Here is a 15,285-nt window from a genome sequence, read left to right as displayed (position 1 = left end):
TGTTCTAGAACTCTGTGACAACCTTTTTTTTTTTTTTTTTTGGTAGTAAGCATTGAACTCTGGGGCGCTTTACCACTGAACAACATCCCCAGCCCTTCTTATTTTTTTAATTTTAAGACAGGATTGCTAAATTGCTAAATCTGGCCTCCAACTTTTGATCCTCATGCTTTATCCTCCCAAGTCACTGGGATTACAAAGCTGCCCCACAGAGCCCAGCTACTGTATTCTCAGTACAGACTCTGATTGGCTCGATTTGAGTTAGGTGTTTAGCCCTGGGCCAATCTGCTGTGGTCAATGAGGATGGAGTCACCTACACACCCTTCTGTGTGATAACAGTTTCCCTGATAATCAGGGTTGGATTCTTCTAGGGCTGGGCGTGGTGGTGCATGCCTATAACCCCAGCTTCTCCTGAGGCTGAGGCAGGAGGATCACAGGTTCAAAGCAAACCTCAGGAATTTAGTGAGGCCCTAAGCAATTTAGCAAGATCCTGTCTCAAAATAAAAAATAAAAGGGCTGAGGATGTTATGAAGACCTGCTGGGTTCAATTAAAAAAAAAAAGTGGTTATTCCCCACCTCTCACAACCATCTCACATCTAGATGGTGTGTCCAAGTTAACTATGGTAGTTCTACTCCCTGGACTGGGATGGTTCAAGAATAACCAGGTGGCCCAATTCTGTGAAATGCAATCCTGGATGAATCTGCAGAAGGGCTTAAAGGAGGTGTCTTCTCCTAAAAAAGGGCCATGGAATGACGACGTGGGATCCTCTTTTTATGAGTACTGTGGTGCTAGGATAGAAGAAACTGCAGCCCTGACTTTCAACTGGTCTGAGGATGAAGCCCCCATCAAGACAGATAGAACAAAGGAGTCGCCAGAACCTCGGTCCTAGATGGAATTATGGAGAGTCATCAGCCAACCCAGAAGCCCTTCCTATCTCTGGATCTTCTTTGATGTGAAATAATAAATGTCCTTGTAATTTAAGGTTTGAACTGGGATTTCTGTTTTGTGCATTATACCTGATTCAGGTGGATGCTATCTACTCTCCGCATCCCAGTCTTCACAGGTGTGCTGCTGGATTCGAATCACCAGGTAAAATGCATTCACTATGCTTTCCCTGAGAATACGTACAGCTGTACTGATGCCCTGCAGACAGTTGGCTGAGAATTGTGACAACATCAGCTGATACCCTTGAGAGATCCAGCAGTGAATGTAACATGCAAGACCTTGACCTTCAGAGTGTATAAGAGAACATGGTAAAGGCAGGAAACTGTTCTTCTCAGACAGTAAAACAGTGCCGAAGACCCCTGACCCAGCATGATATCTGTGAGCATTCTGTAGACATCATGCAATGTCAGAGTTCTGGGGTCACAATTTCACTGTAATTGCTTCTAATTACTGCACTGTGGTTTTCAGTCTCAATCCTTTCAAAATTGCCACTAATTCTTTTCTCCTTCTCCCTCTCCTTGTCCTTGTCCTTGTCCTTCTTCTTTGTATTGGTACTAGGGATTGAGCCCGGGGTGCTCTGCCACTGAGCTACATCCCCAGCCCTTTTTGCCTCTCTTAAATCGTGAGACAAGATCTCACTAATTTGTCTCAGTTGGCCTTGAACTTGGAATTCTCCTAACTCAGCCTCCAGAGTCACTGGGGTTACAGGCATGTGTCACCACCCTGATTGTCACCAACAATTTTTTAAAAATTAAAATGTGAAGTAAACATAAAAAGTTCAAGAATGATCTGCTATTATAAAACAATGCTTCAAGTCAGCAATGGAAGCTCAAGAGCTCAGTGTCAGGACCTGGGCGTGAACCCAGGCCTCTTTGCCTCCACAGTCTGGCCTCTTTCCAATACAAACTGAGACACAACTGCCCAGGCCCAGCTGTAAACAAATTCAAAATGAAATAGCCAGTGTTTTCTGAGAAGACTTGTGCCCTGGCTTTCCCAAACCACTAATAGCAGAAGTGGGAATTGAACAGGGCTTTGCACATACTAGGCAAGTTCTCTACCACTGGGCTTCATCTCCAACCCTTTACTTTTCTTTCTTTTTTTTTTTTTTTTTTTTTTTTTTTTTAGACAAGGTCTCAATTAGCTATCCTGTCTCAGCTTCAGCTTCCTGGATAGCTGGGATTACAGGGTGTGCCACCATACCAGGCTCACATTCACTCGTTTTTTTTTTTTTTTTTTTTTTTTTTTTTTTTTTAATATTTTTTTAGTTGTAGATGGACACAATACTGCTATTTATCTTTACATGGTGCTGAGGATCAAACCTGGTGCCTCACACATGCTAGGCGAGTGCACAACCACTGAGCCACAACCCCAGTCCTCATGTTCACTCTTTAGGCCTCAGATTTCTTAACTGCAGACTGGGTTAATAGTAGCAACCACATAGATTTGTTTTGAGGATTCATGAGATAATGCACATACACTAAGATTCCTTTCATTTCCAAGTGACAGAATCCCAAATCGGACTGACTTTAGCATTAAAAAAAAAAAAAAAAAAAAAAAAAAAAAAAAAAAAAAGAATGTATTGGCTCACATAATTGTAAAGTCCAGGAGAAATAACATGTGGTATAGCAAGATCCAGGGAATCAAATTGTGTCATCAGAAGCAAGTCCCTAAGGAGCTGGGGATATATCTCAGTTTGTAGAGTGCTTGCCTCATGTGGTTCAATTCCCAGCACCAGCTGGAAAAAGAAGAAAAAGAAACAGAGTCCCTAGACCACGCTTTGTTCTGCTCTGGCTCCATTCTCAAAGAAGCCATGCCAAATATTTTTCACCACAGCTACATCCCTAGGCCTAGGTCAAACCATCATCTTCTCCACTGGTGACTACAACAGCTTGGGTCTCCCCTCTTTCCCCAGCAGCCCTCCTCACTCCCAGGCTCATAGCCACATAGTCATCTTTTAAAATTTGAACCAGATCATATGACATATGATTCCTCTGCTCAAAACTTTTTTTTTTTTTTTTTTTTTTTTTGGTACTGGGGATTGAACCCAGGGGCACTCTACCACTGGGCTGTATCCCCAGCCCCTCCCCCCATTTTTTTGTGATGTTGGGGATTAAACCCAGGGCCTTATGCATGCAAAGCAAGCACTCTACCAACTGAGCTATATTCCCAGCACCCCAGCTTTTTAATTTTTTTTTTTATTCTGAGACACGGTCTCAGTTGCTTAGGGCCTCACTAAGTTGCTAAGGCTGGCCTGGAACTCGGGATCCTCCTGCCTCAGCCTCCCTAGTCTCTGAGATTACAGGTGTGCACCACCATGCCCAAACTCAAAACTTTTGAATATCTTCTCATGGTAAAACACAGTGTCTCTCCATGACCCACCTAACATCTGGCTATACTCATCCCCTGCTTTCCTCCTCCTCTTCCACTCTGCACAGGCCCTCTTTCTGGTTTTCCTCATGTGGGAAGCGGTGGGGATCAGGGAGGACTGGGAGATATCCCCTCTGCCAGGAGCTCATCCTTGTGGTTTGCTACATCCTTTCATTCATGACTCAATCCCCTTGATCTCATCTAGCCTCCCAACAGCGAGTCCAGCAGGAAAAACAGCTCTCTTACCCAACAGTTTGAACTGTGACCAACCAATTTGGACCAATAAAAGTCAGGGCTGGCTTTCATTGGTCCAATTGGCCGGGCACAACCCCTTGAACGTTGGGTCACTGTTGCCAAGGGGCTGAGCTGCCTTGATTGGTTAGGCTTGAGACTTGGGCTGAGTGGAGGAAGGCAAACCCCCACCCCCAGAAAGATCGAGGTCCTGTTACCAGAAGGGTGAAGTAATGCTGGGCAGCAAAAATAACAGATGTGTGTTTTCAGCGTTTGCCCAGCAGCTGACAGATAGGAAGTGTCTAAAATAAATAAATAAAGCGACTAAAACAACAAACCAGCTTGCACTGCCTGCAAGAACCCCTGGGGGGGCTGGGGATGTGGCTCAAGCAGTAGCACGCTCGCCTGGCATGCCTGCGGCCTGGGTTCGATCCTCTCTCTCTCTCTCTCTCTCTCTCTCTCTTCTCTCTCACTCTCTCTTAAAAAAAAAAAAAGAAGAACCCCTGGGGGGTTTCCTTCATCAACCTTCATTCATTTCACAACTTTTTATTGATAGCGCTCATTTCCAGGCTTTATCCAAAGGGAATCTGTTACTCTCTTGAATCAAAATGTAATAATATCCTAGATGATGTGACTTTGTTAGGGCAGTGCCTGGGATTAATTCATTCAACAATATTTATTAGGCTTTTATTAGCACTGTCCAGGAGCTTGGTTGACACCTGTGAGCAGCACAAGCCCTCTCTTCCTGGGACTTACATACTAGAGGGGAAAAAGGGATTTAAAAAGAAAGTTCAATTTAAACACACATAGGCCCCCATAAAACATAACTTCCAGCAAGCAAAACTAAATATCTTGGGTTTCTTCTTCACTGAGTAGCCTTTTGTACTTTGGAAATTGTGTACTTGGCTGGGTGAGGTTTTTTTTGTTTGTTTGTTTTGTGCCTAGGATTAATTCCCCCCCCCTTACCTCAGAAGTGCTTAACTACTGAGCCACATTTTTATTTTTTAGAGACAGGGTCTCTATAAGCTGCTTAAGGCCTTAATAAATTGCCAAAGCTGACTTTGAACTTGTGATCCTCCTGCCTCAGCCTCTTGAGCTGATTCCCTAACTGCCTCCCAAGCACCACCATGCCTGGCTGTGTTGATCATTTAAAAAATGTAATGACAGAATGAATTACACCCAGTAGAATGGCTAAAAGTAAAGAGATTGGCAATGTTGAAAGTTTGGAAGGACATTGGGCAATTGGCACACTTCTACATGGCTGGTGAGCACCTAAAGCGATACAATCACTTTAGAAAACTGTCCAGTAGGGGTAGGGGATGTAGCTTAGTTGGTAGAGAGTTTGCCATGTATGCACAAGGCCCGGGACTCAATCCCCAGCATCTCAAGGAGAAAAGAAAGAAAGGAAAGAAGAAAGGAAGGAAGAAAACTGTCCCATAGTTTCTTATAAACATACAACTATCCCATGATCCAACAATTCTGCTTTTACCCAGAGAAATAAAAACGTATGTCTTTTGTTTTAATTTATCTTAAGTTAAAATTTATGGAGGGTGGTAGAAATTTAAACAGTAGTTGCCTGGGGCGGGAGGTGGGGATTCACATTCTAGGGAGCTGGAAATTTTCTACATGTTGATAAGGGCGTGAATTAAAAAAGGATTTTCACTCACCAAAACTCACTGAACCCGGACTGAGGCTGAGGCTCGGTGGTATAGCGCTAGTACATCGCGGGTGAGGCATTGGGCTTGGTCCTCAGCACCACATAATACATAAATAAATGAATAAATAAGTAAAGTTAAAAAAAAAAACTCATGGAACTAATTATACATGGTACTGAAATATTTCACTGTACCCTATAGATGTGTACACTTATTATGCCTCAATTAAAAATTAAATATATGGTAAGTTAAATTACAAAGTTGGTACTCTGAGAAAAGGAAAAAAAAACAACTCATCAGGTAGAACTGCATGTTTAAGTTTTTAGTTTTCTTTTCTTTTCTTTTTTTTTTTTTTTGTATGGCACTGGGGATTGAACCCAGGGCCTTGTGCATGCTAGGCAGGCACTCTACCAGCTGAGCTATATACCCAGCCCCCTAGTTTACTTTTTCCTTTTTGCACTGGGCATTAAACCAGGGGACACTTTACCACAGAGTCACATCCCCAAACCTATCTGATATTTTATTTAGAGACAGGGTCTTGCGGGTTGTTTAGGTCCTCACTAATTTGCTGAAGCTGGCTTTGAACTCGCGACCCTCCTTCCTCGGCCTGTGCTTTTCACTGAACGTAAAATCTACCTAATTAAAAAGAGAAATGCAATAATAGCATGGGGGAAGTTACACTTTACTAGGGAAAGTGCCACAGGGTGATTCCATGAGGGCTTAGATTAGGAAAGGCCCGTACTGATAAGGTGAGAGTTCGTACAGTACAGTCTGTACTAAGTGGAAGGAGGAAGGAGAGTGAACTCAATACAAAACAAACAAACAAAAAACCCGTTAATTTTTTAAGTGGAGACCTTCCAAAGAGCAGCTTTTGTAATTGTGCTTTCACTTATCATCTCACAGTGACCCTTGAATATCAGTATCTGAGCTCCCATTTTCCAAGTGAGGAGACAGGACGTGCAAGAAGTCAGGTTTTAGGTTTGCATACTGGGTGTCAGTTTCTCCAGCTGGATGCTGACCACAGACACGCCAGGTGGGGAGGGTCTGAGACAAGAAGGTGCCACCGAACAAAAGGCGGCGCCCAGGCGCCCGCACACCGCCCGCCCTGGGAGCTGCAGGGGCGGAGCGCCAGGTCCGCGGCGCTCACGGCCTGGCAGGCTCCGTAGCCCGCGCTCACCGGCTCCGGAACAAAGCGGGGCGGAGCGCGGCCCAGCCCCGGGAGAGGGGGAGCAGCGGGGTCGGGTGTGGCGTGCGCTGAGGTCCCACCCGCGGAAGGAGTCGTGAGAGGAGGGCAGGGCGGGTCCCCAGCGGTGGGGGGTGGAGAAGGGCGGGGGCAGGGTGGTGGGGAGAGAGGGAGGGTCCGGGGCCCAGCGGGGTGGCCCTTATCTGCGGGAGGCCAGACTGGAGGGGGCCCTCGAGCGCGAGGACGGGAGGGCGCAGGAGGGTGCGCGCGTGGCCCGAGCTCCAGGGGAGGCTCTACCTCGGGAGAGGGGAGCTAGAAGCAGGCAGCGGAGGTGGGGGGCGGGGCCTGAGGGCCGGCGGAAGCTGTGAGCACCTGGTTGGCTCGGGCGGATTCGGCTGAGCCAATGGCTTGCTTCGCTGCCCCGCCCGCTGCCCCCCCCCCGCCCCTGTCTGTCTCCGAAGCCCGGCAGCTCTCGGGCTCTGTGGCTTGAGGCTAAGTCCTGGGCTACTCCTTAACCCACTTGGATGTTGTTTCTTCTAGGACCATTTGTTGTTGCGCAGGGTCTTAGGAGACTGAAATGAGAGATTGGAAGTAAAGTGGGCTCTTTCACCATCCCCTTCACTAACAAATACTTTTTTTTTTTTTGGTGCTGGTGATTGAACCCAGGGGTGCTTTACTACATCCTATATCTCCAGCGCCCCCCCCCTCCTTTTTTTTTTTTTTTTTTTTTTTGGAGACAGGGTCTCGCTAAGTTGCCCAGGCTAGCCTCGAACCTGGGATCCTCCAACCTCAGCCTCTAGTATAGCCAGGAGTAGCTGGAATTATTTCAAGCATGCGGCACCGTGCTAAATTTCTTCTTATTCTGGTAAAACGATGGACAAAATGGAACAAAATAATGACGATGATTGTTTATTCTTTGCTGATAAGAGCCAAAAGCTTCAAGTAACTATCAAGAGAAACCTTCTATTTATATATCTTCACTTTAGAAATGTTTGTTTTAGGAGCATTCCTTACATTCCAAGAATTTAGGCAGGTGAATGGTCCAAAGCAGTGGCCTCTTCTGATTCCAGCCAGAGAATCTGGAGCTAACATGTACTTTGTTCTTATTAGGAAGAATTGTACTAAGAGCTGTGTTAATAATTCTCTCAATGTTTACATTTATCCCCCCACGACAATCCCATAAATAAGTACCATTCTCCTCCATTTTACAGCTGAGTTCTTGGAAAAACATGCGCTGACACACCCATGTTAACAGAGCTAGCAAGTGTAGAACCAGGACTCAAATTTGGGGTCTGAGTTAGTATTTTTGTAGTCCTCACCTCAAAACCAGTGGTCTTAACCAGTATATGATTACCAAATTGTTTATCACTCATTCATTCAAAAAGTAGTGGCAGCCTACTCTGCTAGGTCATGTGCTGGATGTAAGGCACACAGTGAACAAGAGAAGTTTTGGGGCGTCATCTCTATCATTCCCTCATCTTTTCCATGCATCCAAGCACAGTGACTATCTATGAGCAGCTCTAGACTTTCATTGATTTTGTAGCTCTCAGTCTCAAAGGGAGTGCATATTTCCTAATGGCTGCAGCATGAAAAAAAATAACCTTGGGGACCATTTCTCTAACCTCCTTGAAGTCGTCCTAAACCCTTGCAAAGCCAAACCCGATTCCTATGCCCTGTACATAGCTGGGTGCAGTAGGAATTGAGGCTACATGTGTTGTATTCAATTTGTGGGTGTGGGAGTTCTTTTTGGGGGGGATAACAGGGATTGAAATCAGGGGTACTCAGCCCCTGAGCCACATCCCCAGCCCTATTTTGTATTTTATTTATTTAGAGACAGGATCTCACTGAGTTGCTTAGCACCTCCTCATTGCTGAGGCTGGCTTTGAACCCACGATTCTCCTGCCTCAGCCTGCAGAGCTGCTGGGATCACAGGAGCTCTTGTTATAGTGATCTTGGAGATGTTCAATAGTGTCTGTAGGCAAGTGCACAGATGAGGTAGCAGAAGGAGATGATGGCTGTTTCTCGGGGCCAGGATTGTGTCATAGGAACAGGCCCTTTGCCCATCACCATCCCTGCAGGGACAGATGGAGGGAGGCTGGAGCTGGAAGGAATGTGAAGCAACTCTCAGAGAAGTTCCAGGCCAGAGAGACTTCTCTAAGCCCCCTGGACTCCGGAGCCCAGTCTCAAATGCCTCTAAACCTGCTCCAGTGTGATCTGATAAGGAAGTGTCAGGTCTCCCAAATTATAAGAGTATTTCTCCTGTGTATAGCTTTCATACTTTTCAAAGTCCTTATCCTTATTTTCTATGGCCCTGAGGTATAGATTATTCACACCATTTTATAGGTGGGAATACTGAGGCTTAGAGCAACAGGCTAAGCTGCCTTAGGAAAGCAACTAAACAGAGACAAAACAGCCTCTTGGTCACTCCCAGAGCTCTATGCCATCCCCACTCCTCCCATATTCCCATCCCTTGACTTTCTGCAACCCCAGGGTCCCCATGTACCACCTTCATCTTGGAGTCCTGAAACCTCCCCATCCATACTCGTGTTGATCCTGGAGCTCTCATCTTTCAGAATGGGGTGAGGTCCAGGGAAAGGAAGGGATTTGGAGGTACACAGACTGGAGAGGGGTGGTCTCCCAGCCTAGCTGTCTGCCCATCAGCAGTGCCACTCAGCAGGTGTTCCACAGAGCCCCCTGCATGCCAGGCAGCACTGCACTGCACCACTGAGGACTCAGAGAGCCTCCAGCTGTGGTTCCCAGATTGATATTCAGGAGCTTCTGATGGCAGAATGCACTTGTGGTATTTCTGCAAGCCAAAGAACCATCCCATAGTAGTTGAGAAGAGTGTGCTTAAGAGTTTTGACTGGGATCTTCAACTCTCCAGGAGGTTGGGGTGAGTCTTGCCCCACAGAGCCATGTTGGCAAGTGGAAAATAAATGAATTATGAGTGAAAGCTGTTTTCTAAAAAAAAAAATGGGACCTGGATAGGAAGTTGGGAGACCCTAATCTAGTTTATATTCCTCCCTTCACCCTAATGCCTTCTGAGAGGCAGAAACACTGAGGCCCAAGTTGCCAAGATCACACTCTTGGGGGCAACCCTTAGTTTGTTGAGACTGGGGATGAGGGCTTGTTGTTATTGTCCTATGCTAGAAAGGAATTATTACTTATTGGGAGCCTGTTGTGTGTCAGGTGCTTTATTGGCATTCTCACAATAATTTAAATATGACATTTTATAGATGAGAAAAATAAGGCTCCCGATAAGGTGATTTATCCAAAATCTCAATCCTTCCCCAGACACCGTGGCTCACTGTATTTTCTTAGACAAGAACAATAGTTCTAGCTGGGTATGGTGGCACACGGTGGCACACGCCTGTAATCTCAGCAGCTCAGGAGGCTGAGGCAGGAGAACTACAAGTTCAAAGCCAGCTTCAGCAACTTAAAGAAGCCCTAAGCAATTCAGCGAGACCCTGTCTCAAAATAAAATGCAAAAAATGGGGATGTGGCTCAGTGGTTAAGGCCTCTGGGTTCAATGCTCGGTACCAAAAACAAAAACAAAACCCCAAACCAGTGGTTCTCAACAGGGGATATTGTCCCCAGGTCATTTGGCAATGCCTAGAGACATTTTTGGTTGTCACAACTAGAGGCCAGAGGAGCATGTTGTGGTAGATGTCCAGCACCCTCTGGTGCACAGTTCAGCCTCCAAACACAGAATTATAAACCCCCAATGGCAGTAGTGCTGAGTGTGAAAATCCTGGTCTAGAGAAATCCATTCCCTTTCCTGAGTCCCCACCTGGGAGAGGAGCCCCTGCAGCCACCAGCTGTCCTGCAAACCATATGCTGATTGTGCCACCTCTCACCAGAGCCATTCAGGTAAATGGCATTTGATTGGTATTCAATAAATATGTGTTGGCTTGAAATACAAGGTCGCACCTGTTTCTGGTCTATTGACCTCTTGCTTCAATTAGGCCGTGGCCAGAATGGGCATGTATGTGAAAGGTCCTGCAGCTTCTATGTCTTTGCCAGAGATGCAGTAGGCTTCCTGTCACTTCATTTGACAGGCTGCATAGCCACCTAGCAGTGTCCATAGAGGGAGTATGATGCAGAGGTTAGAGGCATAGATTTTTATGTCAGAAGCATCCTAGTTCAGGTCCTAGCCCTGCAACTTACTGTATGACCTTGGGAAAGATACTTAACCTAAATTTCAGTTTGCTCTTTTTTGGGGGATGGGGAGGTGGGGAGCATCATCCAACAAATCTGCTCCTGAATTTGTGGTCCACAAAAACTGTGAGCAGGGCTGGGGTTGTGGCTCAGAGGTAGAGTGTTTGCCTAGCATGCGCGTAGCACTGAGTTCGATCCCCAGCACCACATAAAAATAAAAGAAAGATACTGTGACTACCTACAACTAGAATGAATATTAAAACAAAAACAAAACTGTGAGCAGCTAGGCATGTGGTGCACACCTATAATCCCAATAACTCAGGAGGCTGAGGCCGGAGGATCACAAGTTTGAGGCCAACCTCAGCAATTTAGCAAGATACTCAAAATAGTCTGGGAATGTAGCTTAGTGGAAAAGGTCCCCTGAGTTCAATTCCCAGTACTGGAAAAAATACATAAATAAAAAATATTTCCCGGTATAACACCCAATTTATTTATTTATACATTTTTTGACACTGGGAATTGAAACCAGGGTCACTTTACCACTGAGTCACATCCCCAGCCTTTTTTATTTTTTAGTTTGAGACAGGGTCTCGCTAAGTTGCCCCAGGCTGGCCAAGGAATTTGGGATCCTTCAGGTTCAGTCTCCCTGATCACTAGGATTCCAGGTATGGGCCACTGTGCCTGGCTCTGGGACATGTATTTATCATACATTTTACTAATTTATTTCTTATGTCTCCTCCACAAAGACATGCTCCATAAGAGCAGGAGGTACTGTCTATTTTGTTCATTGTTGTATACCCAATTCCTGGCATGTAGTAGGTACTTAATAAATACTAAAGTATGGACCTCAGTGAAGTAGGACCCAATACACAGGTGGAGTGAGCTGGGGAATCTGCCTTCAGGAAGGCACCCCAGGGTACAGCGCCTCAGAATGTCGGCAGACAAGAAGCTGTGAACATCATACACAGTCCAGCCCTCTCCTTTCACCCAAGACAGACCAATGCCAGAGTGGGGAGCAGCGGCCCAAGGTCACGGTGGGGGAGGAAGCTCTAGCACCTGGGTGCAGGGCACCCGCTGTAGGGCTCTCTGCAGCTGCTGCCAGACGCGGGCCAACTGAGATGGGGACTGCTGAGTCACTGGAACCTGGCCCGAGGCGGGCGTGGCCACCACGTCCGGGTGGGAGTGGAGCTGCGGCCCCTCTTCCAGTTGACTGGCCAGAAGAGGGAGAGGCTGGCGGAGCGCCACCTGCCGCCCCGCAGGGAGCCCGCCTCCGGAACCGCCCTGGTGGCGGATCGAAGGTCCGGCTTAGTTTTGAAAGTTGGTCACAGTCATCGAAATGGCTAGTCCACTAAGAAAGATGGGAAGGACATCAGTAACAAATGAGTTTAGATTAAACACAGTTGCACTTTAGCGGGAGATGTAGTTCAGTGGTAGATGGCCAGTCTAGTGCTCGAGGTCCTGGGAGGGAGGGGCGGAGAAAGGAAAAATATTCACATAAAATTCCACTTTGCACGCCTGTCATCCCAGCGGCTCGGGAGGCTGAGGCAGGAAGATCGTGACTTCAAAGCCAGCCTCAGCGATTTAGCGAGGCCCTAAGCAACTCAGAACACCTTGTATCGAAATAAAATACAAAAATGGGCTGGGGATGTGCTCAGTGGTTAAGCGCCCGAGTTTAATTCCTGTTTTTTAAAAAAGAAAACAACAACACATCCCCATAAGTTTGAGGCCAGCCTGAGCAACTTTAGTGAGACCCTGTTTCAAAATATAAAAGGGCTGAGGATGTGGCTCCATGTTAGAGGCTTGTCCAGCATCTGCTGCCAGGTTTAATCCCCAGCACCAGGGTGGGGAAAGCAATGGCAAACTAGTGTGGAAGTCTTCCACTTTCACTCCAGGCACGGTTCCTCTCCTCCACATCTTTGCCTCTGCTGCCCCTGCTTGGGGCCATAGTTCCCTCCCAGCTCCTAAGAACAATGGCCTTTCATTTGGCCTGTCCTTAGCATTGACCTCCAGTGAGCTCCCACTGGACCAGTAGCTCCTTGAAGGCAGGGCCTGACTTATCTTCCCCCGGGGCCCCATGACCAGGCATGGTCCACTGGAGCTGCAGCAGACCTGGGGCATCCTTATGTAAGATCCCCTACATCCGGAGGGGGTGCTGTGGAAGAGCAGGTGGCAGCTCCCCATGTATTATCGGGGGAACATTTCCAAGACTGTTTCCAAGTGGAAGAAGCAGAATGCTGCCATTTGTGTGAACACAGGGTGTGTGGGGGGGAATATTTGTATAGAGACAGAACTATGTTTGGAAAGATGAAAAAGAGGTACAGGATATACTTTCCTGGAACCGTCTGAACATACTACGTGTTCATTAAAAAATTAAAAGTTTTAATTTCCTGGCTGTATCACCAGAAAAGGATCCAGGACAGGGAGGGTAGGATGCAGGAATTCAAGTGGAAAGCACTGTCTGCCAGCTTGGTCCAGGCCAGGAACTGGATTGTAGGGAGAGGCAGAGCCGAGACACAGAGGATTTGGAAGCATCAACTTAATCACAAAAATAAATAGAAAGCTTTCCAAGGGATGGTGAAGCCAGGTTTGGGAACCCACTGATTTAGTGTGACCTTGGTGGGTTTTTTTCCTTTCTCCTTTGGAAAGAGGGAAGCATCTTGCGAGGCACAGGTCAGTATCCAGAATGTATACTAATGATGACGTGGCCTCCCTGCCTTGCTGGCTCTCCCCCATGGGGACATTTCTCATAAGAGGTCTTTCTGACCCAGAGGGCAGGACAGGAAAACAGAGAAGAAAACACCATCTTTAATCAACCCACCTGCACAGAAACCAGGAGAGCACTCCTAGCCTTGCAAGGTCCCAATGAGAAGAGAAACTGGTCCCCTTGCAAAAACCAGCTTATAAAAACAAAAGGCTTCAAAGCACCAGTGGCTAGACCCGTCCAAGTAGAAAGAGGCCTGGGGGCAGGGGGGGGGGTGTAGGAGAAGTGAGGGCCGCAAGCAGGAGTGACCCACTGGCAGGGGGACAGCCCAGCCTGAAGGGGACTGTCCTTCTCTGGAGCTGTACCCACCAGCTGACTAGGCTGACCACCTGGGACCTCAATGTCTATGGTGGCAGTTACTCCTGGGGCTGGTATTTGGCACAGCACCGCAAAGGGCTAGTGGGCAGGGTCACCCTCTTAGTGGGATCGTGGAGGAGGTGGGCACTGTAGATAGGCTCAGGTGTGTGCAACCGCCTCCACTGTCTGGGCTTCCCTCTGGTCCCCCTAGGTCTCCCTCCCATCCTTCTTCCCACCCAGGCTGCCATTTCACAGACTAAGAGGCTGATCCTCTTCTGTGGACTCACCAGCCAGCACACAGAATGCGGGGGGCCTCAGGGGTATCTGTGAGGGAGGTTGGAAAGAAACGCTCTGCCTCTACTTGTCTCAGAAAGGTGGGTGCTGGTCCTCCTGACACCCCACCCCCACGATTCATGCCCCATTCTGTCCCTTCAGAGTGCCTTCTGGGCTTTTTAGGGGTAGCTTCTGGATGTTGTGGTGGTCACAAACGATGGTGGTCTGTAAACACTAGTGTCTGGGCAGCGCCACCAATCCTCCCCGCTGGAACCACGGGTCTTCTAGGTGGTGAGGCGAATGGAGCCATCAGGGGTTGGTGGGGTTGCTGTGAGGGATGGGTTCCTGGGTGCAGACCTGGCCTGAGGGACCTGGAGGGGGGGTTAGCTGCACCCCACTTTCCTGGAGGAGAGAGCTTTGAAGGTTTGCCAAGGCCCTGTAGATTGTGAGTCTAGAAAGCCTTCCCTGTAAGTCAGGTTGAATTCAGGGCTTGTGGCCATGTCCATCAGGTTCCCAACAATAGAACAAATGGACATATTGCTTTAAGAGAGGCGCTGTGTGGAGGTGGAGTATCCAAGTTGGGAGGAGGCTTGGAATCAGAATCCAGAGACCAGACACTGGGTTTTGGAATCAGAAACTATAGTAAGTCCACTATGTTCAAGGCCTGGCTCCACCTAAAACCTAGCTGTGTGGCCTCAAGCAAACCACTTCACATCTCTGGGCCTTAATTTGCATGTCTACAAAATGGAATTTATAATCCCAACTTAAGCCAGGGGATTGAGTCAAATGAGAAAGTTAGAAGAGTCCATCTGCTAAGTTTTAATCACTGGAGATGAAGAAACCAAGACCCAGAGAGGGCAAGAGCTTTGCTAGATGTCACTCAAGGTGTCAGTGATGGAGCTACGACTGGAAACGAGGACTCCTGCTCCTAGTTCCCCCTAGCTTTCCCCAGGGCTGGTGAATGTGTGGTGAGGTGGGGTGAGTCTGTCTGTCCTGCTGTTTCTCTCTGGACAAGGGGCAAGATGCTGGGTGAAGGGTGAAAGGGAAAGGTTCGAGAAGGGAGGAAGGCCCCGGCGCGCTCCAAGGCTAAGATAAAAAAAATACAAACCCGGCGACCCCCCTCCCCCGCCCCGCCCCTCCCGGCCCCACCCGGTAAGTCCGGGCTGAAGGGCCAAGTCCAAGTCCACTCCTCTGGCTGCAGATCCAGGCGGGGCCGCGCAGGCTGCAGGCGGTGCGCCAGCCGCCAGGGGGCGCGCCTGCCCATTGGCCGGTGCTCGCGGCAGCCGTGGTCAGTCCAGCAGCTAAGGGCGCGGCGTCTGGTGGGCGCGGGGCGCAAGCTACCCCGACCTGCAGGAAACAAAGGCGGGTTAGGGGAGGACGTAGGCGGACGGGGAGCGTGGGGCAGGAAGATCCCCAC

The 15,285-nt window shown here is 48.0% G+C and overlaps 1 protein-coding gene across 1 annotated transcript in view; it reads right to left on the bottom strand.

Annotated features, from left to right (window-relative positions):
* Positions 1 to 12,894: 12,894 nt before the first annotated feature.
* The window catches only part of NKAIN1 (sodium/potassium transporting ATPase interacting 1), a 42,665-nt gene continuing 40,274 nt past the window's right edge, over positions 12,895 to 15,285 (bottom strand). The window contains exon 7 of the mRNA XM_081308247.1: positions 12,895 to 15,215. Coding sequence (XP_081164373.1) covers positions 15,206 to 15,215 — 10 coding nt within the window. The 3' untranslated portion in view covers positions 12,895 to 15,205. The remainder of the gene's footprint in view (positions 15,216 to 15,285) is intronic.

This window comes from Spermophilus citellus, assembly GCF_964194105.1.
Source record: "Spermophilus citellus genome assembly, chromosome: 9".
Taxonomy (NCBI): domain Eukaryota; kingdom Metazoa; phylum Chordata; class Mammalia; order Rodentia; family Sciuridae; genus Spermophilus; species Spermophilus citellus.
Note: the sequence above shows the minus strand (reverse complement) of the source record. Positions and strands in the feature narration are given on the sequence as shown.